The sequence below is a fragment of the Archocentrus centrarchus genome, chromosome 16 (assembly GCF_007364275.1).
Source record: "Archocentrus centrarchus isolate MPI-CPG fArcCen1 chromosome 16, fArcCen1, whole genome shotgun sequence".
NCBI lineage: Eukaryota > Metazoa > Chordata > Actinopteri > Cichliformes > Cichlidae > Archocentrus > Archocentrus centrarchus.
The window spans coordinates 27,266,482-27,293,856 of record NC_044361.1 but is presented as its reverse complement, the minus strand read 5'-3'; the positions used below and the strand labels follow the sequence as shown (position 1 = coordinate 27,293,856).

The 27,375-nt window shown below is 41.2% G+C and overlaps 3 protein-coding genes across 4 annotated transcripts in view; 1 reads left to right on the top strand and 2 right to left on the bottom strand.

The window, feature by feature from the left end:
- Window positions 1-83: 83 nt before the first annotated feature.
- Window positions 84-4,617, bottom strand: tubb5 (tubulin, beta 5). 2 transcript variants are annotated; one of them, XM_030749342.1, is made up of 5 exons: window positions 4,455-4,617; window positions 1,885-1,993; window positions 1,516-1,623; window positions 1,187-1,431; window positions 84-1,068 (listed from the first exon to the last, which is right to left on the bottom strand). In XM_030749342.1, the coding sequence occupies exons 1-5, from the start codon at window positions 4,509-4,511 to the stop codon at window positions 256-258; spliced, it is 1,332 nt and encodes a 443-aa protein (XP_030605202.1). In that variant the 5' UTR covers window positions 4,512-4,617; the 3' UTR covers window positions 84-255. The 2 variants fall into 2 exon arrangements, with proteins under 2 accessions (XP_030605202.1, XP_030605201.1); XM_030749341.1 differs by having other exon boundaries at window positions 1,516-1,626; window positions 4,455-4,615.
- A 7,372-nt stretch (window positions 4,618-11,989) lies between these two features.
- Window positions 11,990-21,268, top strand: flot1b (flotillin 1b). Its single transcript, XM_030749238.1, has 13 exons — window positions 11,990-12,129; window positions 12,672-12,722; window positions 14,488-14,563; window positions 14,796-14,886; window positions 16,464-16,607; window positions 16,785-16,904; window positions 17,485-17,580; window positions 17,680-17,832; window positions 18,015-18,196; window positions 18,300-18,345; window positions 18,959-19,096; window positions 19,424-19,588; window positions 19,685-21,268. Exons 2-13 carry the CDS (start codon window positions 12,680-12,682, stop codon window positions 19,712-19,714), a joined length of 1,284 nt encoding a protein of 427 aa, XP_030605098.1. The 5' UTR covers window positions 11,990-12,129; window positions 12,672-12,679; the 3' UTR covers window positions 19,715-21,268.
- Window positions 21,269-21,326: 58 nt separating this feature from the next.
- ddr1 (discoidin domain receptor tyrosine kinase 1) overlaps window positions 21,327-27,375 on the bottom strand; it is a 47,792-nt gene continuing 41,743 nt past the window's right edge. The window contains exons 17-20 of the mRNA XM_030749237.1: window positions 27,070-27,267; window positions 26,708-26,975; window positions 25,792-25,941; window positions 21,327-24,508 (exon numbers count right to left, since the gene is read on the bottom strand). Coding sequence (XP_030605097.1) covers window positions 24,368-24,508; window positions 25,792-25,941; window positions 26,708-26,975; window positions 27,070-27,267 — 757 coding nt within the window. The 3' untranslated portion in view covers window positions 21,327-24,367. The remainder of the gene's footprint in view (window positions 24,509-25,791; window positions 25,942-26,707; window positions 26,976-27,069; window positions 27,268-27,375) is intronic.

Genomic DNA, 27,375 nt, shown 5'->3' with positions numbered 1-27,375 from the left:
CACAGAGGAAATAGATATTACTTTATGACAGGCTAAACTGGTGAGAATCATGTATGAGCGAGCAGGAATGAAAGGAGAACGAGTTCTCATTTGACAACTTTATTTGCACTTAATGACAAGGAATATCTAACAGACGCTAAAGTTTCATTCTAGCAATGATCTTGACACTATGTTGGTTTCTTGGTTACTTGTGGTCGTTCCGTTTTGATTATTTTCTGTTTTGGCGTTGATGTCTTGACCTTCACATCTTGACTTTTAAGCATCCTCTTCAGCTTCCTCCTCAAATTCACCCTCTTCCTCGGCAGTGGCATCCTGGTACTGCTGGTACTCTGACACCAGGTCATTCATGTTGCTCTCGGCTTCAGTGAACTCCATTTCATCCATACCTTCACCAGTGTACCAATGCAAGAAGGCCTTACGACGGAACATGGCTGTGAACTGCTCAGAGATGCGCTTGAACAGCTCCTGGATGGCCGTGCTGTTGCCGATGAAAGTGACCGCCATCTTGAGGCCGCGGGGTGGAATATCACAGACTGCAGTCTTGACATTGTTGGGGATCCATTCAACGAAGTAACTGCTGTTCTTGTTCTGCACGTTGAGCATCTGCTCATCAACCTCCTTCATGGACATGCGGCCACGGAACACGGCGGCAACTGTAAGGTAGCGGCCGTGACGTGGGTCACACGCGGCCATCATATTCTTGGCATCGAACACCTGCTGGGTGAGCTCGGGAACTGTGAGGGCACGGTACTGCTGGCTGCCCCTGCTGGTCAGGGGAGCGAAGCCAGGCATGAAGAAGTGCAAACGGGGGAAAGGCACCATGTTGACAGCCAGTTTGCGGAGATCGGCATTGAGCTGGCCAGGGAAGCGCAGGCAGGTGGTGACCCCGCTCATGGTGGCAGACACAAGGTGGTTAAGGTCTCCGTAGGTGGGTGTGGTCAGTTTCAGGGTGCGGAAGCAAATGTCATAGAGAGCTTCGTTATCAATGCAGTAGGTTTCATCTGTGTTCTCTACGAGCTGATGGACCGACAGGGTGGCATTGTAAGGCTCAACCACTGTGTCCGACACCTGAGAACGCAAACACACAGAACCTCTATTCAGTTTCATGATCTCAGGAGAAACCTCAGGCAAAAGAAACTATAATTAAAACCAGAAATTATCATGTGCTATCACGAGGAGATGTTACCTTGGGGGAAGGCACCACACTGAAGGTGTTCATGATACGGTCAGGGTACTCCTCGCGGATCTTGCTGATGAGCAGGGTTCCCATACCAGATCCGGTTCCACCTCCAAGAGAGTGGGTGAGCTGGAAACCCTGAAGGCAGTCGCAGCTCTCTGACTCTTTACGGACCACATCCAGAACTGAGTCCACTAACTCAGCTCCCTCTGTGTAGTGACCCTTGGCCCAGTTGTTTCCAGCACCACTCTGACCTGAAGGAGAAAGAATGGCATCCAAGTGAGAAACAATTTTCCTTATTCATAAAGGAGCATGATATATGCCTTTAAGCCACCCACCAAACACAAAATTGTCAGGTCTGAAGATCTGCCCAAAGGGGCCAGACCTCACAGAGTCCATGGTGCCAGGCTCCAAGTCCACCAGAATGGCCCGAGGCACGTATTTACCTCCTCCACAAGAAAGAGAACAAGAGGACAGAGAGAAAGAGAGAGAAACAGGAAAAAAAAATACCGACTCAATAATGCACAAAGAAACAACCTCTGAAGTTATGCAGGATATAGATGAAAAAGTGCAGTAGTAATACAGTAGGGATGAGGATGCAATAACAGATCTAGCGTTATACTTTGTTTTTAACTTTATGGTTTTTCAATTACATATATAATATACCTTCACTTGTATTAAAATGAGTAGTTAGGAAGACAGCTAACCTGTGGCCTCATTATAGTAAACACTGATCCTGTCCAGCTGCAGGTCACTGTCTCCATGGTAAGTCCCCGTGGGATCGATGCCATGCTCATCGCTGATCACTTCCCAGAACTGCAGACACAAAATGGAAGGTATCACATGACAGATACTTGCAATGAAAGTATGAATCTACCCATTGGCCGTGTGGTTTATGGGATGGGGGGAATGAAAATGAGGAAAACAGCAGTGGGTTTGCATTTTTGTATTCTGATGGAAATGGCAGGATTTTTCCGTATTTCAGCAAGCCGTATCTGAACCCGTTTCCAACAACGCAGCTTTTGATATTTCCGTAAGTATCGAGTGATGACTTTGCAGAATGCGGTTCTTTCATATGTAAAATGCAAAGGAGGGAGGCACAAAGGCGCTACAGATCAGTCTGCGGGCCAAACTGCAAATAAAATCCATTTGCAAAGCAGTCAGACGACACTGAAGACGCTGACTTCTTTGCATCTGTATTCATGTCTTGTTCACTCTTTAAAGACCACGCTCACATCTTTTAGAGTGTTTATGTATTAAATCTTGGCATTGTGTATCACTCTACCATATTTTCTGATATCATCCAACTCAGACATTTCTTTGTAATATAGCCTGTGATTTTTCTGCTAACAGCGCAATAGGAGGATTTAGAGTAATCTGGATAAGCTGGCTGTATAGCAGCTCAGTACTTAAGAGATTGGGAGTCAGCTGTGGACCAAGTATCATGACATTTAAATATGGCCATGTAAAATAAAAATGACTAAGTGACCTTAATATGAGGAAGATCAACACAGCAGAACAAAGAAGCACAAAGAATCAAAAACAAGAATAAGGAAAAATATTGCCTGGACAGCTTAGAGTGAAACAATAGACGATAAAGATTGAAAATAACCACAGTGAAAGAATGAGGACAATAAGCAGAAAAGCAAGGCCACACCCTGACCTAATTCACCACAGTGTAGCCCCTCAGCAGTTCTGTCAATCATACCCACTGGACATCTGAGTCAATGAGTCCTTGGGGGCTGGAATCTAGAATATCCTCAATTCCAGGCTAACAGCAGCTATCTTTACATCATATTTTGTTAATGCAAAGACAATAATGGCCTTAAATAAGGAGGTGGGTATTAATTGAATGCAGTAACTTAACTGATAAATGTTTTCTTTTTATTGCAATTTATTTTCTCTGATGCAATGACAATTATTATTAAATAAAATTACATATAATGGGCACAATTTGCCTTCATGCCTACCAAGACATTGCCAGTAACTGCACATTAAGTCAATTGAGAGCCCAGTGACTTCACCCACTGTGCATCAGCTGTTTCCTCCATTCCTCCCCCACCCCACTCCTAATTTGGTTAGGGGAGGAAAGACACTGATTGCAGAGAAGGCCCTGTTTTATAGAACATCTGTCAGCAGTACATCATGGCACTAATGATGCATTCTGCAAAATATAGGCCATTGTTAGTGTAGTCTTTAAACTACAGTACATCTAAATAACAGGGCAAGATTACTGTTCTACTTAAGCATATGTTGTATGTGGCAAATGATCAGCTGTAGAACAAAAGGAGATAGTAACACAGGAATAATAATGGGCCACTCATTGTGTGACCTATTGTAGCAGACTGCAATTGTTACTATAAAACTGGGTGGGTGATGAACTGAGTCTATGCAGCGTTTAGTCCCTTTTTAGTTTGAATATAACATTAAATGGAGCAAAAACTTATAAAAAAATTTAAAAAGCAAATAAATTAATCTTACTTATAAATGTACAGATTGCGTCTTTCTTAAAATTCAGCCTGTTCTTTTTTTTTTAAGAAAAGGAGTTTTTTTTTAACCAATTATCCATGCCACACCCTTCCACAGCTCATCTGCTTTCTGAGCAGCAAAAGCCGCAGTCTGCCTTTAAAGCTTGTAGGAATAGAATCTAATCAATATGGGCTATTGATCCATCAGCCTTTAGGGGGAAAAAAAATAACTAGGCCTCTCAGCCCAGCTCCCCACTCATTGTCTGAAATACCAGTCATATCTGGCTGTCCAAGACAAAGAAACCAGAGAGCGGACTGGAGGGCTCTGACAAGTGAAGAATAGACTGATTTTTCTCTCTCTCTCTTTCTGTCTCGCTTTTCCCAAGACAATGTCTTGAGGTCTGCTGAATCTGGAGTGTAGAGACGCAGACACGCCCGGTGTTGTGTGAACAAAACCAGCCGAGACACAAGAGCCCCCGTTTGTACCGTTACTTCAATACGAGCGAGTACGCTGCGCTGCTCCACACCCACCCACCAGTTACCGCAGTGCACAAGATTTTAGTCAGAAAAGCACACACCAAAAGTGATCATTTTTGGTTTGCAGTTATATTTAAATACTAAAAGATATATGGTGCAGGAAAAGAATAGAATATCCTTTGTCCTTTGTCTTCAATGAAAATTTTTGCAGAAAAGCCCAATAATTAAACCATGTCCTGATTATTAAGCCTGTTGTGTGACATAAAAAACAGATACATATATATAGATATCTTTTTAAAGAAACATACATTTTTTGTATTTTATTTCCTTACCTTGGCACCAATCTGGTTACCGCACTGGCCGGCCTGGATGTGCACGATTTCCCTCATTATGGATGCGAAAGTTTTACAATGGGGAGCGAAAAAGGAGTTGCTTCGTGAACACGAGGAGCCGACCGCAGACTAGTGTGAATGTGCCGGACAATGGATTTATATCGCTGGAGCTTTTCCAGAGCGAGGCTGGGGCTGGGGGGGTGAATGGGCGTGCCCAGACACAGCTGTCGCACACGGGGATTGGCTGAGAGCAGTAGCCCAGAGGAGGGGCCTCACAGCTGCAGATCAGGGAGTGGAAATTAGATATATGGATTGACCAGAATGTTACCAGCTGGTGTCTGGAAAAAAAAAAAAAAAAAAAAAAAAGCCAGAATGATACATTACAGTTGTTTTAGCTATCAGAGGAGAATGACTAACCATTACTGTATCTGCTTCTGCAGAGGAAACAGATGAAGCCTGGACACAAAATGGGGTCAGCCAGTTCATCAGGACTAGCTGCTGAAACAACAGCTTCATGTTCAAGTGAGCTACGCAGTCTTACATGCAATTTTTTTTTAAACATATATGTGCATTTCTGTATTCATTAAAACCTCCACAAAATGGTGTGAAAAATGTAATAGGAATTATGGTGTAGGAAGGGTGTGCCAGTCCTCTGATGCAAGCTCTCATCAGATGATGTCAGGAAAACAGGCGCAAATCTGCCTTTTAGCAGGGTGTTACAGAACATAAACTAAATTCTGCTGCTAAAAAATGATGAGTTGTATAAGCTACGAAACAGTATGGTCAGATTTTTTTTCTTTATTTCATAATTTATTAATATCTTACTTAGTTCTGTTGTCTTCATTTCCTTCATTGTTCACGACAGAAACAGCACTTTCAGCACATTTAGGTCAATGACTAAGCATAACTGTTAAACATTTATTAGTCGTAAATATGTCTGTAATCAATTTTTTTATTAAATTAATAGTTTTACTATTTAAAATATATTATGGCGCATAATACAATGGACAAGCAATCTACACTCCACACTATTTTTTTATCTGTAAAAATGCAGTACAATGTAACATTTTAAAATGAAGGAATTTTCCATATTAATTTTTATGGATGTTTTTCCTTTTTTAAAAACATTGAATTTTACAATTTATGGAAGCATTCATAAATAACTGATAATGTACTGGCAGAAAATTACCAGTACTGTTTTTTTCTGAATTCTTTTTTCTTTTTTGCACTGTTGGGTGTACCCTGCCTTTTGCCCAGCAGCTGGGATATTCTACAAATCTCTGCATCCCTGAGTTACAGGAGCAGTGAAGAAAATGGATGTGTAATGGTCACATTTACAACCACGCAACTGAAACATCCATTCATCCATCCATTCATTTTCTTCCGCTTTTCTGGGGGCGGGTGGCAGGGGTAGCAGCCTAAGCAGGAGAAGCCCAGACCTCCCTCTCCCCAGCTACCTCCACCAGCTCATGTGGAGGGACCCCTAGGCATTCCCAGGCCAGCTGAGAGATATAATCTCTCCAACTTGTCCTGGGTCTGCCCCGGGGCCTCCTCCCAGTAGGATATACCCGGAACACCTCACTCAAGAGGCACCAAGGAGGCATCCTAATCAGATGCCCGAACCACCTCAACTGGCTTCTTTCGATGTGGAAGAGTAGTGGCTCTACTTTGTGCAGCTCCTAAACGGCTGCACTCCTCACCCTATCTCTAAGGGAGAGGCCGGCCACCCTTTGGAGGAAGCTCATTTCTGCCATTTGTATTTGTGATCTTATTCTTTCTCCTGTTCCCTTCTCCTGTCACTTGTAAACAAGATCCCGAGATGCTTGAACTCTTCCACCTGGGGCAGCAACTGGTCCCTGATCTGGAGTGGGCACTGCACCCTTTTCCAGCTGAGGACCATGGGCTCAGATTTAGGGGTACTGATTCTCATGGCAGCTACTTCACACTCACTGCGAACTGTTCCACTGCGAGCTGAAGGCCACCACCTGATGAAGCCAACAGGACCGCATCATCCGCAAAGAGGACAGACGAAATTCTGAGACCACCAAGGTGAAAGCCTTCTGCCACTTGGCTACGCCTAGAAATTCTGTCCATAAAAATTATGAACAGAATCGGTGACAAAGGGCAGCCCTGGCAAAGTCCAACACCCACAGGAAATGAGTCCAACTTATTGCTGGCAATACGGACCAAGCTCTTGCTGCATTTGTACGGGGACTGAATGGCCTGCAACAATGAGCCAGACACCCCATACTCCCACAGCACCTCCCACAGGATACCCTGAGGGACGTGGTTGAATGCCTTCTCCAAGTCCACAAAACACATGTAGACTGGATGGGCAAACTCCCACGCACACTTGAATATCCTCAAGAGGATAAAGAGCTGGTCCAGCGTTCCGTGACCAGGGCGAAAATTGCACTGTTCCTCCTGAATCCGAGGTTCAACTAACAGACAGACCCTAGTTTCCAGCACCCTGGCGTAGACCTTACAATTGAGGCTGAGGACTGTGATTCCCCCGATAGTTGGAGCACACCCTTCAGTCTCCTTTCTTAAAGATGGGTACCACCACCCCGGTCTGCCAATCTAGTGGCACCGCCCCAGATCTCCATGTGATGTTGCAGAGGCATGTCAGCCAAGACAGCCCTACAACATCCAGAGTATTCAGGAACTCGGGGCAAATCTCATCCACCCCAGGGGGCCCTGCCACCAAGTAGTTGTTTAACCCTTTAATACTGAACCTGTTGCAGGTGACAGAATGTACTTCAGTGCTGCCGTTTGCTGACTTCTTGCAACAATTACCATAATAATCCTATATTGGCTGTGAAGCGCAATTTCTGACCATTTGAATTTTTCCCATAGGACAAACGGTCACATAGTCCAATAGCAAAACACCATTCAGGTTCAGATCAGGCAGGCTTTTCCTCCCAGTCATGCCCCTCCAGATCTTGTGAGCGTTGAAGTCTCCCAGCAGGACGATGGCACCACCAGATTAAGTACCCTCAAGCACCCCGCCCAGGGACACCAAGAAGGGTGGGTTCCCTGAACTGTTATTCGACGCATAAGCGCAAACAACAGTCAGGACCCAGTCCCTGGCCCAAAGACACAGGGAAGCAACCCTCTCGTCTACTGGTGAAAACTACAACATACTGGCAGCAAGCTGATGGGATACAAGAATACCCACCCCAGCTCACTGCCTCTTACCGAGGAAAACTCCAGACTGGAACAGAGTTCAGCCCCTCTCCAGGAGACTGGTTCCAGAGCCTAGGCCATGCATTGAGGTGAGCCCGACTATATCTAGCTGGTATCTCTCAACCTCACACACTACCTCAGGCTCCTTCCCCACCAGAGAAGTGACATTCCATGTCCCAATAACCAGTCTTGATAGCCGGGGATCGGTCTGCCACGGCCTCTGTCCTTGGCTACCACCCAACACACACTGCACCCTACCCCTACGACACCTCCTGCGGGTGGTGGGCCTGCAGGAGGGTGGGCCCATGTCGCCTATTCAGGCTGCACCCGGCCAGGCACCACAGGCTAATGCCAAGCTCCCTTCCAGGCCTGGCTCCAGGGTTGGGCCCCGTTAACCCTGTCCCGGGCAGGATAAACAATTCCCTTGTTGACACTTCCACAGGAATCTTCTGAATCGCTCTTTGTCTGGCCCCTCACCCAGGACCAATTTGCCATGGGAGACCCTACCAGGGGGACAAGCCCCCGGACAACATAACTCCTGGGATCACTGGGACACACAAACCCCGCCACCATGATAAGATGGAGATTCAGAGGAGATAATTTGGTAATATTTATTCAGGCTCCACATTCATATAAATCAGATACAGATTTAAGGTTTTACACTCCCATTTCAGTTGTTTAATTTGGTTTAATACACATTCACTACATTGTATTATAAATGATGGCACACACATTTTGTTCACATAATTATTTTTTTTCTCTATGTTCTCAAGTTAGCGGGTGCTTCCTGGTTTCAGTAAAAGAGGAAGCTGAGGGCAAGCTGGTTTAAATACAGAGGCCAACCAAATTGACTGAACTGTTTTCTGTGACTGTATGGGGGACATTGGGATTTATTTATAATAAATCGTTAGCCTAATAGCATAATGGCCTAAGTCATATTTTGGCCAAAATTGAGATATCTATCTAAATGAATCTACACTGTTAGCAGAGTAAAATTAGGTAGGTATCTCAAAATATGCCAAAATATGACTTAGGCAATTATGCTATTAGGCTAAAGAAATGCAGTTGTTGTTCCTGAGATTTTCCTTTTGCGTTTAAAATGGTTTACTCCACTAGTACATAGGTGGAGCTGTCTCTCATTTGATTAGGTTCACTTGTAAAGAGTTTGGGCTGTTAAGCCGTACGTTTGGGTAGAATGCTGTTTTATTGACCTCTTTTATGGGTACTCTAATTTCTTAGAATAGCCTGTTTTCATGAATATGTATTTTTGTCTTTTTTATGCTGTAATAAAACCCACATTTTGAAAATTATACCTGTGTCTGTACATCCTTTGACTGCTTGGACACTTACAGGATTTATATTTTACTGTATAAGAAACTGCATGTCAGATCTGAAATGAATACAGTGATAATTGATAGGTAATTGGTGGATGAAAAAAAAATTAGGTATGATTTCCAATCTCATATGCAACCCTGTGCCATCATACAGAAGATATTATGTGAAAAGTGGCACTGCACAAAAGCCTGAAAAATACTGTATTTAATAACCAATGTCAGAAAGTGCAAAGTGGAGCAGAAGTAGAAAGCAGCATAACATTCTTTAATTACGTAAATATACTTTAAAACTGTGCTTCAGAAAAGTACATGAATAAATGTACTAATTTGCATTCCTGGTCTAGTCCTATTCATTCATACTCTCATTAAGTAGTGCTGAAGCCCACATTTTATAAAAGGCAATGACACAGAGTCTGCTAGACTAATACATTTGTTGGTATTTTAAACTTCAGGAGTGGGCAGTTTGTCACATCTTAGTTCAACCAGTATGAGCACTGCCCACTAGTATAAGTAATGAGTTTAACAGACAAACAGTTGGTGCAAATGTGCAAATATCCTTAGATAAACATTTACAGGGGCAACAGCTTGCACATGCCAGATGCTGCTGTGGGAATAGCTAACCTCTGTACTCAGAATACTCAGTGTTCACTGTTACAAAGACCACATGGCTAAGAATTCTTCATCTTGTTTATAACCATAGACGGGATGTTTATAATCAGTGACACAAGTAATTGCCATTTGATAGCAATGGAATATTTATTGTTGTTAATATTTACTTTTAAAAGACAAACTAATGATTCTGTACAAGTTCTAGGCTTATGCAGGTCATTTTTCATATGGTACTTTTTGTACATATTGTATAAAAAATGCACCTGCTGTTTTGCAAATGTTGAGGCAGATTTGATAGCTGTACCGAGGCAACTGAGAAACACTAAATGTAGCTAGAATGTTAACTCTTTTTAATTTTTATAATTGAGTTGGATGTCCTGAAAGATGGCAATGAAAGAAAGCATGTTTAAATCAGTGCTGATTTTTACCGCCACTGACTTTTGGTGAAAACATTTTTTATAGTGCATCTCTATCAGTGTGGCCTCATTGTGCAAATTAGTCGGTCATATCTGAATACATTACACGTACCAGAGTACAGTTATTCCAGTACAGTCATCAGTCATACAGAGGAGTAGTATAGATGATGTGATCATGGAAAAATTTTATTAATTTGATGTTGTTGTTATTATTTTTTATTATTTACAAATGAGTCCGTGTTAGTTTTTCTCCAGGCAGATACTGAAACCTGTCCAGATATGTTATTATTCATCCATCATCCATTTTCTTCTGCTTATCCTTAGACAACCACTCACAGTTGTTTTAAGATCAAACATACCTTAAAAAAAAAATCACAAATGTTAGAAAAATCCTTTGTTCCAGCAGCCAAAACAGTAACCAACATAGCTAGATAAAGTGGAGTACTGTGCAGAAGCCTTGAGCCACCCATTATTTATTTATATTTTGCTTCCAAAGAGCCAGATTTATTGTCTTTTTTTTTTCTTTTTTTTTAAAGTGGCCTCATTTTCAGTCCAGTCTGTGTTTCTAAGTTCAGAGGAATTCTTTTTTATTTATTGATTGATTGATTGATTTTTTTTTTGTTAAGCCACTTAACACTGATCTATGACTCATTCAAGAATCAAAAAGGCACCTAACTCAAGGGATGAACCAGTGTTGTGTCTACACATAACAGACAGCTCAGCAAACAATCAATTTTAAAGGCTTTTTGTTACAAGCAGCCTTTTGCAAAAACACACCATTTGTTCACATTTCTTTAGTTGAAGCAACAGAAAAATCCCAAAGATAACACAGTTTGACAGGCAGAAAATAGTATTTGACAAAAACAAAGTGATTCCCAAAACTTGGCATATCTCTGCATGGTGTGCAGTGTGCCCTTAAGAATTTGTCAGAAATGGACAAGAGGATAAAAGAAGTGGCAAGCCTAAAAAAAAAAAAAAAAACATCTACAGAAGATGAACAATATATAAAAGTCATGTCTTTAAGAAATAGGAAAAAAAAAAAAATCAAAGACCTGACACAGGACCTAAGAAATGCATCTGGACCTTTAGTTGCTCATCTACTGTTCACTGAAGCCTCCAATCTCATTGTACATTCTATATAATGACAATAAAGGCATTCTATTCTATTCTATCAAAAATGGTCTCAGTGGAATAGTGGCCATTCTTAAGGAAGGAAAACAGGGACAGAAGGCTGCCAAATTGCACAAGAACTGGACTGAAAATCAGTGGGAACAGGTCTGATGGAGTGATAAATCCAAGTTAGAAATTTTTGGTTAAAATCATTGTCAGTATGTATGGAGGAGGTCAGGAGAGCGGTACAACAGTGAGTGTCTGCAACCATCTGTTGAACACAGTGGAGACTGTCATGGTTTGGGCTGCATTTCAGCCAGTGGTATTGGGAATTTTGTCAAAATTGATGGAGTTATGAACATGGAAAAGTACAATCAGATTTTGATCCACCATGCAATACCATCTGGAAAGCATCCAATTGGTAACGGCTTCATTTTTCAGAATGACAATGATCCCAACCACACTGTCAATGCAGTAAAAGCATGCCTGGATAGAAAAACACAATGGAACACTATCAGTCATGGATTGGCCTTCCCAGAGCCTGGACCTCAACAGTATGGGATCATCTTGACAGAGAACAGAACAAAAGGCAACCAACAGCCAAAGAAGAGCTTTGAATGTCCTTCAAGAAGCCTGGAGAACTGTTCCTGAAGACTGCTTAAAGAAATTACAACAAAGCTGCCTCAGAGAGTTCAGGCTGTGTTGAAGAATAAAGGTGATCATACCAAACTGACTTTCAAACTCGTCAAAATTGGACCAACTCTATTTTTGCCATATATACTGTATTTCAGTGTAGGTTTACAAGTTTGAGGTGCAGTTGTCGCTGTAAACCACCAGATGGCAACAGAGGCATACTGAGGATGGGCGTGGCCACAGAGCACTTCCCACAACAGACATTCTTGTGATTGTAGTTTACAGGCAGCGGCGCTCAGCCTTACCGTCTCAACAGGAAAATCGACTTCAGTTTATTTATTTATTTTTTGTATAAAGAAGGTTTGCTTTTGTGCTGACCGGATATCGGTAAGTTAAAAGGAGTGCTCTTTGTAACGTGTTAAATTGTTGAGCTATAGCGTAAACACTGGGTAGTGGTTTTTTTTTATCCCACCGTGTCGACTGGGACCCGTTCCGCTGCCGTGAAACAGCGAGATAGCGAATAGTTAGTATGCAGATTAGCTCGCTTTCTGATTTACAGCTAAAAGCTATGTGTGTTATTATTACAGGTACCGATGTGCCACTTTTTGTTGCTGCTATTATTTGCGGCAGAGTTTCCTCTAAGATGATAGATTAGGGCTGTTGGGAGTGGGAGGAGCTACGAGGGTTGCTTGGAAAACGGAAACTTGATCAGGTTTAAATGATTGAAACTTGCATGTATATTTATATGTATATATTCTTGAGTTAAGTGCCTTAATTCTTGATATTGTTAAACATTGGGGAAAATGGTATTTGTTAACCTCAGCCTCATTTAGTTGTGTTGAACAGTTGGTTGTTCTTTTCTAAAATGTTCCTTCTTTCACGAGTTTGTGTGTGTGTGTGTGTGTGTGTGTGTGTGTGTCTCAAATCAGGAATCGAGATGTTTCACACGTGTGGACCCAATGAAGCCATGGTGGTGTCCGGTAATGGATGAGTTATTGTTTTTTTTTTGTTTTTTTTTTGAACAACACGAGAAAATAATTAATGTTTAAAAACTTGTAGCACAGCAGATCACTATAATAAAGAGCCATATAAGCATAGAAGTGGATTGTTGGGTTGGAGGAAAACTGTGTACAAATGTCACGAGTGTCTTGTGATAAAGTTGGCCAAGACTTGCTGACAGTTTAGAGTAAGCTAGGAATTTTCCAGTGGCTCAAGCTGCTGTGGAGGAATTGCATCAGTCGCACTGTTACCATAAGAGGTTACAAGTTCAGCTGTGCTCTTGAATTATTTGCTCTATGCAGTCACTCATGTATGTTAAGAGTAGATCCAGATAAGAACAGCATGAAATCAGCACAACTTGGGAACTCAGCATCTCCAAAACTGATAAAATGACATGATTATGGTGTAAAGTACCTTTACCCCTGATTATCTAGAATTTGATTGAAGATCCCATGGTTTTGACAATTGCAAATGATAGGCCATATGGGTTATCTATGCAACTGGCAAAAAAAAAAAAAAAAAAATGGGACATTCATGCAGATCTGCAGTAGTCTTACCTGCATTCGCTCCATTTGTTGATTTTGGTCCTGTAAGGAGGTCAATATCTCATGACTTTTTACAGAGATCACAGATTTCTTTATTGCAGTTTAATCAATACTAGATGGGTATCACAAAACATCAATAAAAAAATGGGTAAAAAAAATCGTATCTGATCATGAGCTTACAAAGCTGTTGTTTATCACCCAGTTTATAGGAAGTAGCCCATTTAAGACAATGTTAACAACCTGGTTCATCAGTAGCATCAGTGCTGTAGCATTTCTACAGAAATGACTTCTTTTCCATGAATTACATGTACAACATGTACATTTAGAAACAGCTTTAAAGATTGGACAGATTTGCCTCACCTTATTTGAGTATTTTGTGCTATACCTTAATTTTGTGCTGCTCCCACCTCTTTCTATAAATCTAATATTTTGACTTCCTGGAACAGAAGCATACAGTATACATCATAGATCATGCACTGTGGACACAGAAATGTTTGTCTAAAATTAGCAATTTTTTTTGGCCTGTTCAGACTAATTGACCTTTTAATTTAGTGTTTTCTTCACAGAATTAATGGAAATGCATGAAGTTCAGCCTTTCACACTTTTATTTCTGCATTTTTATGCAAAGTAGTGAAAACTGTGAAAATGTTGGGCTCACAAACATTTTTAGGTGTACAGTATGCCTTTTTGATACCTTTTAAGAAAAACTAGCAGATACTATGAGATTTTGTGCAAGCGAGGCTGTTTTCTCCATATTTAGTAAAATGTATTCTGTTAGGTCAACACTTCTCAGTTCTAGGAAGAAGGCCTGTGTTGATACGCATTGCCACCATGCACCCGTGTACATTTTGTACATTACACACTACATACAATCATCTGTCAACAGTGAAAATATTGTGTTGAAAGGTGTTAATTTGAACCATTTTTTATGTAATTCCCATACATTTTTTGATAGAAACTAAAATAAGACATCCTGATGTAACTTTATGTGATTTAAGTAGACTTGAGAATTTAAGCACGCAAGGGGTTGATCTGAACATGAAGCATAAAATTTTCTTTTCCAGTTATCTAAAACCATTATTGCGTAACACAATCAGATTTGGAGATGGTGATTTTCCAAACATGTGCTGAGCTTATTTGGAGTTACTCTTAATGAACGGCAGTGTTGTGTTTATGTTTGGTTTCCCTTCTTTTTTCTCAGGCTGCGGCCGTTCTCCGCCCTTAATGATTGCTGGAGGAAGAGTGTTTGTCTTACCGTGTATTCAGCAGATCCAGAGGTAATTCTCATTTCAATTTCCTTTTTCTAGTTTATATAGTTATAACAGCTGTCTGGTTTCATGTACATGCATTGCAAAACAAGTAATGACAGAGACAGCACACAGGGAAGCTAGCCATTAGCAGGGCAGTTATCGCCGTTTCTTCCATGTAACTGTTGCCCTTCCTTCATTATTGCTCTCTGTTGTTCAATCTAGTGACTTCCACCCTTTTTTGTTTGTTTGTACTACTCAGGATCACACTCAACACCCTGACTTTAAATGTGAAGAGTGACAAAGTCTACACCCGCCACGGTGTCCCTATCTCGGTCACCGGCATTGCGCAGGTATGCTTTGAGGACTTTGGGCCTTTCCAAAAAAAAAAAAAAGTTGCAATTATATATATATATATATATATATATATATATATATTTTAATCATTGCAACTTTTGCTCTTTTTAAAATGCTGTCACATTTTAAAAAGAAAGTCTGTGCTGTTTGTTAGTCAAACCCTCACAAATATTGCAATCACTGGAAAGCCCAGGATGTTCTCTTGACAGTACAGTAGGACACTTAGAAGGTTAGAAAGATTTACACGTGGTATGAAAGACTTCCTGTATGTGTCCTTGTGGCAGCACAGCTGAATCACTATGTTAGAGAAGTTGCTTCACTGTCTGTGCAGTTATTGGTGCAGAGGGGGGTCAGGATTGTTCATGGTGGGTGACAGTTTGTTCAGTGACCTCCTCTCCACCACAGCTTCTTAAGTGTCCAGTTTGAGGTCACATAGCCAGCCTTCCTGATCCGGTTACTCAGTCTGTTAGTGTCACCATCTCCGATGGTGCTCCCCCAGGAGGTGACTGCTAATGTCTGTCCCCAAGAAAGCAAGATCAGGATATCAAAAAAATAAAGAATGGAGAGGGAGAGAAATCAAACTGAGGAAAATCAGCTGTTAATAACTTCTGTGTTAGTCTTCCTCTTCAGCCTGTTAAACAGACTCATTCTTATAGGTGGAGGGAGGGAGAGAAGGCAATATCCCTACAGGTTGGACAGGAAGAAAAAAAAAGATCTAGGTAGAGCAGAGAGATGTAATGAATATGCTGAGGATGAGAGAGATGACTTTATGTGTTCATAAAGTCAGTTTATTGTCTGCTCAGTTATAATTGACTAATATAATATATGCCAGAGTTGTTACAGAGGCTTAGAAAGGAGCAACAATGCACGTTTGCTCCAGTATTTAAACACATAACACATTTCAGTTGTTTAGCTGAGATCTATCTAGTCACGGTCACTCCTTATGGTAAGCTGAGTCATTGATCGTTGCATTTAAACGAGACCCTACCGCTGATATAGCCCGTCTTTCTCTTTATGATGAAACTGGAAAATAAACAGGTGTGTCTGCATCAGGCTACATGGGAAGCATTATTAGATGTTAGATTCAACTCATTGTCACTGTGCACACAAGGCACACAATGACATTATGGTTCCAGATCACTCATCCAGAGATGAGCATCTGCGGTCATGCAGCCAGAGACCGGCGCTACCGTTAGGCAATGTGGTTTATGTGTCTTGCCCAAGGCAGGGGCTCGAACCAGCAACCTTCCGGCTGCAAGGCGAGCGCCTACCCACTGCACCACTGCCACAATGGAGGATGAATAGTGCTATCTTCATGAGTTTACATTAACCTGCACCCTGCCCCACTGGTGACAATATTAGTTATTGGGAATGTCACGGGGGAAGATTAATAGGATCGGGTTAAAGAGAAGAACAACATTCATACTAACTTCAGCTGGAATATTATTTCCTAAAAGCATTTTGGCAAGTGCTAACAAGAAAAAATAAATCCTTGAACTTAAAAACTTAAAAAAAAAAAAAAAAAGTACTGAAAATCACACCTATGCTACTTGCATATTTCCCCCCCCTCCAGGTGAAGATCCAGGGCCAGAACAAGGAGATGTTGGCCGCTGCCTGTCAGATGTTCATGGGAAAGTCTGAGGCTGAGATTGCCCAGATTGCACTGGAGACACTGGAGGGTCACCAGAGAGCCATCATTGCCCATCTGACTGTGGAGGTTGGTGTGCTCACACCCTAAAGTACATTTAGTAGCCCTTTTATGCACAAGATTATTCAGTGGATTTATGTTTATGATTCCGTACTCTCCAAGTGAATGCTAATGTATTTTACAGTATGTAACTCTGTTGTGCATAAATTGTTTTGTTTTTTTGTGTGTGTATGTGTGTGTGTGCAGGAGATCTACCAGGATCGTAAGAAGTTCTCTGAACAGGTCTTTAAAGTAGCCTCCTCTGACCTGGTCAACATGGGCATTGGTGTTGTCAGCTACACACTGAAAGATGTTCATGACGATCAGGTATGCCAAGTCTTTTGGAGTTCTTCTTCTACTAAAACTAATGGCAAGAATCTAAACATCAAGACACACACTGGAAGGTTGCATAAATTAGGGTCAGAGAGATGTTAAAACCTTCCAGGTGGCGATTGTCAGTCCATCAATGTCAACAAGATGTCCATAGACAGCTAATCTAGCATGAGGTCCTGTACATTTAGTATAATCCTGCCTTTACATCCGTAGCTAGTATGGGACTCTATGCGACAGCTGTTCTCTACAAATATTCTCATTTGTCAAGAAAACAGATCACTAAAAATAGGCAAAGTCATGCAATGTGTTCATTAGAAATGTGTAGGTTTTTAAAGCTTTTAGTCTCGTATGGTTTCCTCTGTTACAGTGATGCTCTTACATGATTGATATTGACTCTGCCTGACTTGCCCTACCCACAGCCTCTCTTTGCAGTAGACATAAATTAGGCCTAAGTGCTTCTGTGGTAACCGCCTCATCACTTGTTTGTCTGATGCAGTGCTTTCTTTTTTTTAATGCTCGAAGCGCTTTCATAGTCGGTTGTCACTTTCTCTTCTTCTTTCTGTGTCTCATACAGGACTACCTTCAATCGCTGGGTAAAGCCAGAACAGCCCAGGTGCAGAGGGATGCCAGGATCGGAGAGGCTAAGTACAAACGTGATGCTGTCATTAAGGTCAGTTACGGTCAATGTCACTTTGCCTGTGTGATCGTAAAGATAATCCTCATGAGCAGTACCAGATTTTCTTTTCTGTCCCATACTGTCCATTTTCAGGAGGCCCACGCGATGCAGGAGAAGGTGTCCGCTCAGTACAAGAATGAAATTGAAATGGCGAAAGCCCAGCGAGACTACGAGCTGAAAAAAGCAGCCTATGACGTCGAGGTCAACACCAAGAAGGCTGAGTCAGAAATGGCCTATCAGCTTCAGGTACATTCACCACAGTGTAATCTGATAGGGCCAAGCTCCCTGCCTTCCTACTCAACTCTAAAATGTTATGGATTTATTATGGCTAGCCAAGTTTGAACCTATAGCATCAGTTCATGTTGTGAATAATATCTGATTATCTTTTATTGATTGTAAGCTGAGTGTGGTTGGCATTTCCATTTCAGGTGGCCAAGACCAAGCAACGCATCGAAGAGGAGACGATGCAAGTTCAGGTGGTGGAGCGTACACAGCAGATTACTCTGCAGGAGCAGGAGATCATCCGTAAGGAGAAGGAGCTGGAGGCCAAGATTAAGAAACCTGCAGAAGCTGAGAAATACCGACTGGAGAAGTTGGCCGAGGCTCAGCGGTGAGCAATAAATCATAATGTTGTTTTCTAGCATTCTGAAATGAGCTGAACAATTAACAGAAAAAATTCATTTTGTCTTTTCCTTTTTTCTTTTCTCCTGCAGCTTGCAGCTCATCATGGAGGCTGAGGCTGAGGCAGAGTCCATCAGAGTGAGAAGTTCCGCACTTTTCTTTTCTGTCACATTTTTATTATTTTTTTCTTTTCTGGCCACCTTTTTTTCTGTAACTTTGTATTATATTTTGTGGCAGGCTTTTCTCTCCCACTTCATGTACAGATGAGGACAAAATTAGTACCCTCCCTATGAAATTTAAAGGTTTTGTCAAGTGCTTTTTTTTTTTTTGTTTTGGTTTTCAAGGGCTTTCCTTTGTGAGCACAATTATTTTTCTTGAATCTAAACTGACTTGTTTTAGGCATGGTGATGCTTTCTCAAGTGACAGCTCAAACACTTGCTGAAGTTTTTATACTGTGTATAAATTGGAAGATAAGCCTCAGTTTAAACTTGATTTTACAAGCTTTGTGCATTACAAAGTTATTGCTCAGTAAAAAGGTCAGCTTTTCAAGGGGCTAATAATATTGACCCTGGTCATTTTTGTCTAAAACAAATGCTCCAATTCTGTGCAAATAGAAATAATTTATTTCTGTTTACAGCACTTGGGAAATACTTTAAAAAGATTTTTCTTATTGGTGCTAATTATTCTGTCATCATGTGCAGCTGTAGTCATCTTCTCTTTTGTCTTGACCGTCCTGTGTGTCATCATACAGATGAAGGGCGAGGCAGAGGCTTTTGCTGTGGAGGCCAAGGGCCGCGCTGAGGCTGAGCAGATGGCCAAAAAGGCAGAAGCCTTCAAGCAGTACAAAGATGGAGCCATGGTGGACATGCTGCTGGAGAAACTGCCACTGGTCAGTTTGATTTTAATAGATGAAAATATCTTTTTTTTTTTCTTTTCCCCCTCACTGTTAGCCTTTCTATTCATAATCACCATGGCTGGTTTTTAAAACAAAATTTACTTTTCTTACCTTTACACGAGTTAAAAAACAGTATTTTTTGTTTTTATTTTTTTATTATGTCCCCAAGCAACTCTTAAGGCCTTGTTAAGATTTTAATTAAAATCTTTTTAACAGATTACTGTTAAACGGACTGATTGCATGGATACTAAATTAGTCAGTGTCCATGCATAGTGCACCGTCTTCTTCAGTCTACTAATTGTGATCGTTCTTGTTCTGCAGATGGCCGAGGAGATCAGCAAGCCACTGTCAGCAGCCCAGAAGATCACCATGGTGTCCAGCGGTGGCTCCGATGTGGGAGCCGCCAAACTTGCTGGGGAAGTGCTGGACATCATGACCAGGCTGCCGAATGCTGTAGAGAAACTCACTGGAGTCGACATCTCCCAGGTATAATGTGCATGAAAGGCAGGCGGGCTTTTTGTAACAGACTTAAAAACGAGCGCACGTGTTATTTATTTCATGTTTTTCTCTTTGATCTCGCAGGCTGCAGAAAAGACCACCCGGGTGCGTTAAGAAGAGAAATCAGGAGAGGCGGCAACAAAATTTAGACGGAGAGCTCCACATCTCCTCGTACCTGTAACGACTGCATCGACTCATGAACACTGTAGTCCTGTCTCATTGTCTGTGTGAATGCATGTGTTTCACTCGTGTTCTTCCCCCATCTAAAAATGAGGTTTTTCTTCCCCTGTTGTGTGGTTTTCTTTTCATGTCCCTGAACTGCGCTGCTGTTCTTTATGCTGCAAGTCGCACTGCAAACAACCTCACATGATGCAGTGACTGCAGAACTTCTGTCCTTAGTTGACAAAAGCCTTAGCTTAGTCAAGCTAAGGCTTAGTCCCATCCTTCCTGTATATACCTGACCTTCAGTGTGCAACTTTTATGGTCAACCAATTATTGCTGTGGTTTTTTAATATGAAAATTTAGGCAAAGCTTATAGCTTTAGTCTATTTTTTTCTGTGCCTTTCAAGTAATCAAATAATGCAAAACACACACTAGTTCAGGGAGCCCAACTGAGTCTGCTGCTACACTCCTCTCACTGCTACACACCCCTTCATTAAATCTGGTCATTCACCTGGAGGCTGTGAGCATGAGGACTCAGATCGATGTTTTCTTGTAAGAAGTGACGACGAAGTCAGAGCCTATAAACCAAACATTAATGTGATACATATTCTACATTTAGTCCACGAGTTGACTGACTGACTGACATCTTGCACATAGTCTTTGTGTGTTGACATGTTGTTACTGTTTATTTTCTTTGTCTAATGGTCTATTGTAAAACGACATAAATGAGTTACTTTGTAGTATTGAAGTACATTGTTGGCAACAACATCAGCTGGAACTGCAAGTGGAAGGATTTTCTTTGCATCTCGAAAGGAAGGGGGAGGAAGTCGGTGGTTGAAACAAGTTATGGTTTGGTTGGGTTTCCTGTTAAAGTCAATGAAAGTATGTTAGGACAAAAACAATGTTGAACTTTTCTTTTTCCACTGTCACTGCCTTTTATACACTGTATCATTAGTAAAGAAGGCCCGTCACTAAATGATTAGTTCAGCCTACTGCTTTGATATACTTGCTGACTTGAGTTTAGTCACTGTTTTTTTTGTTTTTGTTTTTTTTAAATCGTAGGTAGTGTGATTATATTTTAGATTTTGGCTGTATTAGTACTTGTTTATAATAGCCAAGTACCTCTGGTCAGGAGGTGAGGAGTTTTTTTTTCCTAATCGCCATCCAAAGTAATTCAGCTGCCAGGCCTTATGCATTTTGCTACCACCAAGTGCCTCCTTAAACTGCTCAGTCATCAGTTAAGACTAGTCAGACTTCTGTCAGGGAACATTTCCTCAAATCCAACTGATTTTAAGCCATTGGTCATCAGTTTTGATGGCTGTAGATGAAAGCCAGATTAAGCCTGTCTCCTTTTGTGTGTTCTAGTGACTAATACTTTCATCATCATCTTTTTTAATGTTGCATGTTGGCTCTTTTTTGATATAAAATTTGTTCATAAATAGTGTAAACGTTGGCTGCTTGTATCAAATATTAAACATCTATGGTAGACATATAATAAAAAAAATATTTCAATGAAACCTTTTTGATCTTTTTATGCCAGAAGTAATACAGTAACAAGCACCCACTGATTTATTTGAAAAGGTTAGCTTTATGAAAACATCTACAAAAATAGACAACACAATGAATTACAAGAGCATCAACATAGCAAGCATTCTACAGAGACACAGAAGACCCCCAGTTGTGATAGTTTTCTATATATTAGTAAGTGAAATTACAATTCTGACCATAAAATATGTACATACTGTAATTTTCAGCTTTAGACAGAAAGGGACAAAAAGTACATATAGTATATATATATATATATATATATATATATAAAAATATGGGTTTAGTTGAACTACAGTGTATCAAAACGGACTCAAATGGCACAACTGTTCCCCATCAGTAAATGTGTTACTTTGTGATGTTGATCATATCAGGACTGATTTACAGTGCTGTGCTGTCAGCAAGGTAGCTGCAGTGACTCTACTGTAGTCAGACTGGGTCATTCCATATAAAGTTGACCCACCCAACCCCGTCTGAAGCAAGGTATTGTTTGGTACAATATTTTTATTTAAAGGAAAGCATGCAAAATATTACATTTATACCATAAGTGTTAAAAGGTGCAAATTACATAAGTGGTTTGCTAAAATTCTGTGCTTTTTAATGTTATTTTTTCCAAAATGTTTGAGTCCTTATAACTTAAGTAAAAGAGACAGTTGCGAAATGGAGTTCAAATACAAAGTGCTGGAACATCAATATTGCACTTGCTGTCACGATCTAAGGCGAATATCTCGTATTTACGCTGCATAATTTTTTTTCTATAACTAACTTTAAGCATCCGTACCATGAGATAAAGTTTGTGTAGCGTTTGCATGTTCTCCCCGTGCTTGAGTGGGTTCTCTCTGGCTTTCTCCAAAACAGGCTATAACACATCAAAGTTCTCCTTTCCCCCTACATTTTGATACCAGGCTCATCTTCAAGGCTTTCTTCCTTCTGTATCAAAATACATTTTTTTAAAGATAGTCATAGTTTTATAGTTTTAACACTTGCAAATATAGCTTACAGTTATGAAATGGAGAACCAACACTGGTGTCAAGATGTTCTATATAATCTTTGTTATTGCTTCATTGCCTGTTCAGCTTGTGACAGTTTTCTTCTGGCGTATTCACTTTACTAGACTTTAGTGGGAAGCATCCAAGTGCTGTGACACCAGTGACCACTGCTCCACTGAGCCCTCAGTGATCCAGGCCCGTCTGCAGGCTAAAAGTCAAAACTTCAGGTTTTCTGCCTTAGAGTTTCACACTTGGAAAAGATTATTTTGCAGGGCTTTTTTTTTTTTTTTGGAGGCCTGACAACTTCATGTAGCTGTCTCCTGTAATTGTGAGAAAGTTGTGAGATCTCAAAAATGCTGGAAAAAAATCAAATTAAAAAGTGCAAAATTTGGACTCACCCCTATGTACTTTGAGTTCCTATAATTTGGAAAATATTCATAGTATGAAGTTTGTATAGTATAAATCTGCATGCTAAACTTTTTCATACAAAAATATCTGCTGGTTCTGATGGGTTCAGGTGGGCAGAACTGATTACTTTTCATGGAATGACCCGCTTAATATCGGATATGCACATAATATCCTTCTGAGCATCGATTACAGTGATACATTTGGATGAATGAAAATAGATTATTTGATGACTAAACGTGTTTCAACACATTAAAAAAAATGAACAGAAGGTTGTCACACATTTAAAATGAAAGTAACCAAGGATGCCATTCCATTAAAAAAAAAAAAATTTACATCTATAATGGTTTGGCGATGTCATGTCGGAGAGGATTTTGTCCTACATCTGTGATTCACTTCGATCTCGCTTTGCAACAGAATCCACATCAGTGGGAATCATCACAGAGAGGAGTTTCATCACAGCTGGGGATTCGTGTAGGGTTTAAAGTGCAGCTGGTTTTTGGAATTTTTTTTTTTTTTTTTCCTTTTTACATCTTTCCTTTGTGATGAGTCACAGCCAAAGCAGGTGCAGCTGAAGTCCCCGTCCACTGCCTGGCTGGTGTTACTGTCTGCTTGGAAAAGTTGTTCCAGCTTGTGGGTCAGCAGCAGAGACTCCTCTTCTGCACCTTTTTCTTATGCTTCAGAAGTTCATAAATGATTTTTTTTGGCCTGTGGCTCAAAGGTAAAGTTCAAATATTTTTTGGGCTTTCTGAATATGATGCTGGTGTTGACTTGATCACATTGCAGAAAGGCGGCTGCTGTTGTCTGGTCCACATCATTTCACATTAGTCCACAAAAACTTACAACTCTGGACGTGGGTCACTATGCATGGATAAGGGGCTGAGATAAAAATAAAATTCATCACTCAGATTCCAGCTTGCATCAGGCATGTCTGAGATCTTTCCTTACACTTGATTGTGTCTGATGGAGCTTAACTGGGCCAGTGGAGCTGTGTCTTTGAGTAATCGTACTGATTATAATGTGTGCAGTAGACTATACATACTATAAGCACCGGCACAATCCCTGTGTGTGTGTGTGTGTGTGTGTGTGTGTGTGTGTGTGTGTGTGTGTGTGTGTGTGTGTGTGTGTGTGTGTGTGTGTGTGTGTGTGCCATTTCTTCTCTGGACGACAGGTGTTCTCTTCAAACTTTGTGTGCCGTGTGAGAGGTCACATGTTCACCTGTTATCTTGCAAGTAACATTTGAGATGCTGAAAAAAAGACAATCATTAAACTTTATAACCGTCGTGCCCTGATTTCCTACTTTTTCCTGTAATTGAGCTCCTTAACTCTGCAGCACATAATCACCAGTCACAACCCCTCCATGATTGTTTATCTGAGAAGAAATAAGATCCTATGCAGACTGCACCCACCACCACCACCACCACCCACAAGAAATGTAGCTCAAACTATCTTAAGAAGAAGTTACCCTTGTCTTTGGGGTCTGATGTGGAAATAAAACCGAACCAGCGGTCTCTCAGCTCCATCCACCCAAAAGAACAAAATATAAAAGCAAGCAACCCAGTCTCCCTTTTCATCTGCCCCGTGTGTGCAGCCACCACCACACCGTCCCACTGTGGGACGTATGCATGAACGCACGAGCCTTTTCCTCTTGTTCCGTTCCTCTGCTTCACACCATGTTCATGGCATCCTCAGTGAGAAAGGAGTGGATGTAAGCAAAGGATGGGCGGAGCTTGCAGTCTCTGTTCCAGCAACTCAACATGAGCTCGTAGAGACCCTGAGGACACACGGCTGGCCTGCTCAGATACACCTGCGAGAGAGAGGAAGAGGGAGAAAGGTGAGGAGGAGAGGAGAGATTAGAGGCAATGCTTTGTTATACAATATATAATTTCCACACATGATAAATAGTCCTGGGTTTAAACTCTGAAAAAAAAAAAGATGCAAATGCATTTATCAGTAATTTTACTTCTTGCTGGATTGACAGTTTGTCTCCTCTTTTTATTTAATGTGTTAGTCTGTAGATTCACATTTCTTTGCTTATGTGAGTCATAAATATGTCATTGAAACTCTCCTAGTACATAAAGCATACATTTTTACCCTTTTAAATGCAACAAAAAGCTGGCAAAATGTACATCCACTAGGGGGCGCATGATCTTGAGCCTCCAAACTGTATCTAAAGTGCAAATATGTGCAAGAAATCATGAAAAAATATAATATAAAAAGGTTGTATGATCAATCATTAAAACAACATAAAATAAATCTCAAATATTGGAAAAGTAAGACAGATTTTTTTAAGTGTGCCAATGATGGGAGAACACTTGTCATCAGAACTTAATATGCTATAAAAATCCAATGAATGCACAAAGTGAGAACCCTTTAAGGAAGAGAAGAGCTGTAAAATTATTAAGAACAAATTTTATGTTATTTGTATGAACTGAAGACTGACTGAACCATTCAGGAATGTAAAAAGCACACACAGAATATTGGATGAGCTATGGCAGTGATTCTGTAACTATTGCACCCTGATATAAATCAAATTATCTATCCATCCTTCCATTATCTTCTGCTTATCTGAAGTCAGGCCGTGGTGGCAGCAGGCTAAGCAGGGTATTCCAGACGTCCTTCTCCCCAGCCACACTTTCCAGCTCCTTCATTCTCAGTGGGTTCTTGATCTACCCTGAGGTCTCCTTCCAGTTGGGTGCACAAAGGCAGGCGGCCCAGGAGGCATCCTAACCAGATGCCTGAACCACCTAAAACTGACTCCTTTCCACACACAGGAGCAGCAGCTCTACTCTGAGCTCCTCACCCTCTCTCCAAGGCTGAATCCAGCAACCCTAGTTTCCTTGTAGGGTGACCTTGCATTAAATCAGTCATACAGTGTGAAAAGGCAGTGCTACTTCAAATCAAACATTAGTTCAGTTTAAAAGTGATATTTCAGCATATGATTACTAAACAGTAAACATGTTGAGGTTGTTTCACCTACTGGGTGAAACAAGTCCCCCCCTCGCCTCAGCCCCCCCTCACAATCCTGAATTGGACAAGCAGTTAAGAAAATGGATGGAGGCATTTTTAGTGTGTTTGTGTGAGACGTACCTGTCTGCCCTGGTCTCTGAAGAACTCCCCAGCATTGTCGATGACTTGTTCATCTGTGAGGGTGGAGTACGGCTGCTCCTGACAAACGCTCAGCATCTCCCACAGAGTGACTCCGAACGCCCACGCGTCGCTTGCCGTGGTGAACTTACCCTGTGATCAGACACCGACACACGCTGACACCGTCATTATCATAAACCCCATTAGTGTAAAAGTTATAACCAGTATTATTATCACAGGAGTTAAGAGACACACAGTGTTAAGAGATGACGCATTTAATGAGTTCCATTTACATGTGAGTGCATCATCTTTGCTCAATATGTGGGTCTGTTCTTCATATTTACTGAACGGATATCTGAGCTATTTCATACTTGGCTGGTAATTTACTGTTTCTCATATTTTGGCTAAAAATTATTTTCTGTTACCAGTGTTTCCCCAAGGTTGACAGCTGTGCTCTGTGTGTCAGGGGGAAGGAGCTGCGCGCACACACACACACACACACACACACATACACACACACACACACACACACAAACATCTGCACGGCTATCTTTGTGTGATCACTTGTTGCCTTGCATTTCCCAGCCTGTTATCATCATTAAGTTAATTTAAAGAGGTGTTGTGCTTTCACACTTGCCAATATGTTTGGGTAATATCGGTAAATTGGAGCCCCATAACTGCAAGGAAATTCTCAAACTGTGAGAAGCACTGCAATAAAATGTGGGATTAAAATACTGTTTGAAAACAACAGTCCTCTCCACGTCTGCCTCCACCACGGGGTTTGTGTCAAAGCAAGCAATACAATCCTAAGAGTTCAAGAAATCGAGGGAAAAAAAAACCCCAACATGACTACTTCTAACAATATAAAGTGTGATAAAATCAGATGCACACACAAACACACACATTCCTGTCCTCTCACCATGAGTATGCACTCCCAGGCCATCCAACGTATCGGCAGCACGGCTCTGCCCTGGATCCTGTAGTAGTCTCCAGCGTACAAGTTCCTGCTCATGCCGAAGTCGGCTATCTTGATGTGACGTTCTCCGCCTTGATCCTCTCCGCTCTCACCCCTCTCACCCCCAACCAGACAGTTACGTGTGGCCAGATCTCGGTGCACAAAGTTAAGCGAGGAGAGGAACTTCATTCCTGAAGCAATCTGGCTGGCCATGGAGATGAGGGCTGGGTAACTGGGGGAAAGAAATTACAGATGGAAGAGAATAAAAACTGCTGTCCCGTGTGTCTGTTTTTATCTATGTGTGCACATTTGTATGCATGTCTTACCTGATGGTTGGTGTATTGTGTGAAGGCCCGCTCTTGTCCAGAAGCACTCGTTGGGACAGATACTGGTTCAAGTCTCCACACTCCATGTATTCAGTGACCATGCAGAGGGGATCACTGCTCACGCACACTCCCAGCAGCCGGATTATGTTCGGGTCCTTCAAGCGAGACAGGATCTTCACCTCTTTCAGGAAGTCGTTCCTACCGGGGCAAGCAGATGATACAGAGATTAAAAAGACAAATGATTCCTTCTCAGGCTTCCTGTAAAAATAACATACTTAAATATTAAAGTCCTATCAAACAGCATTT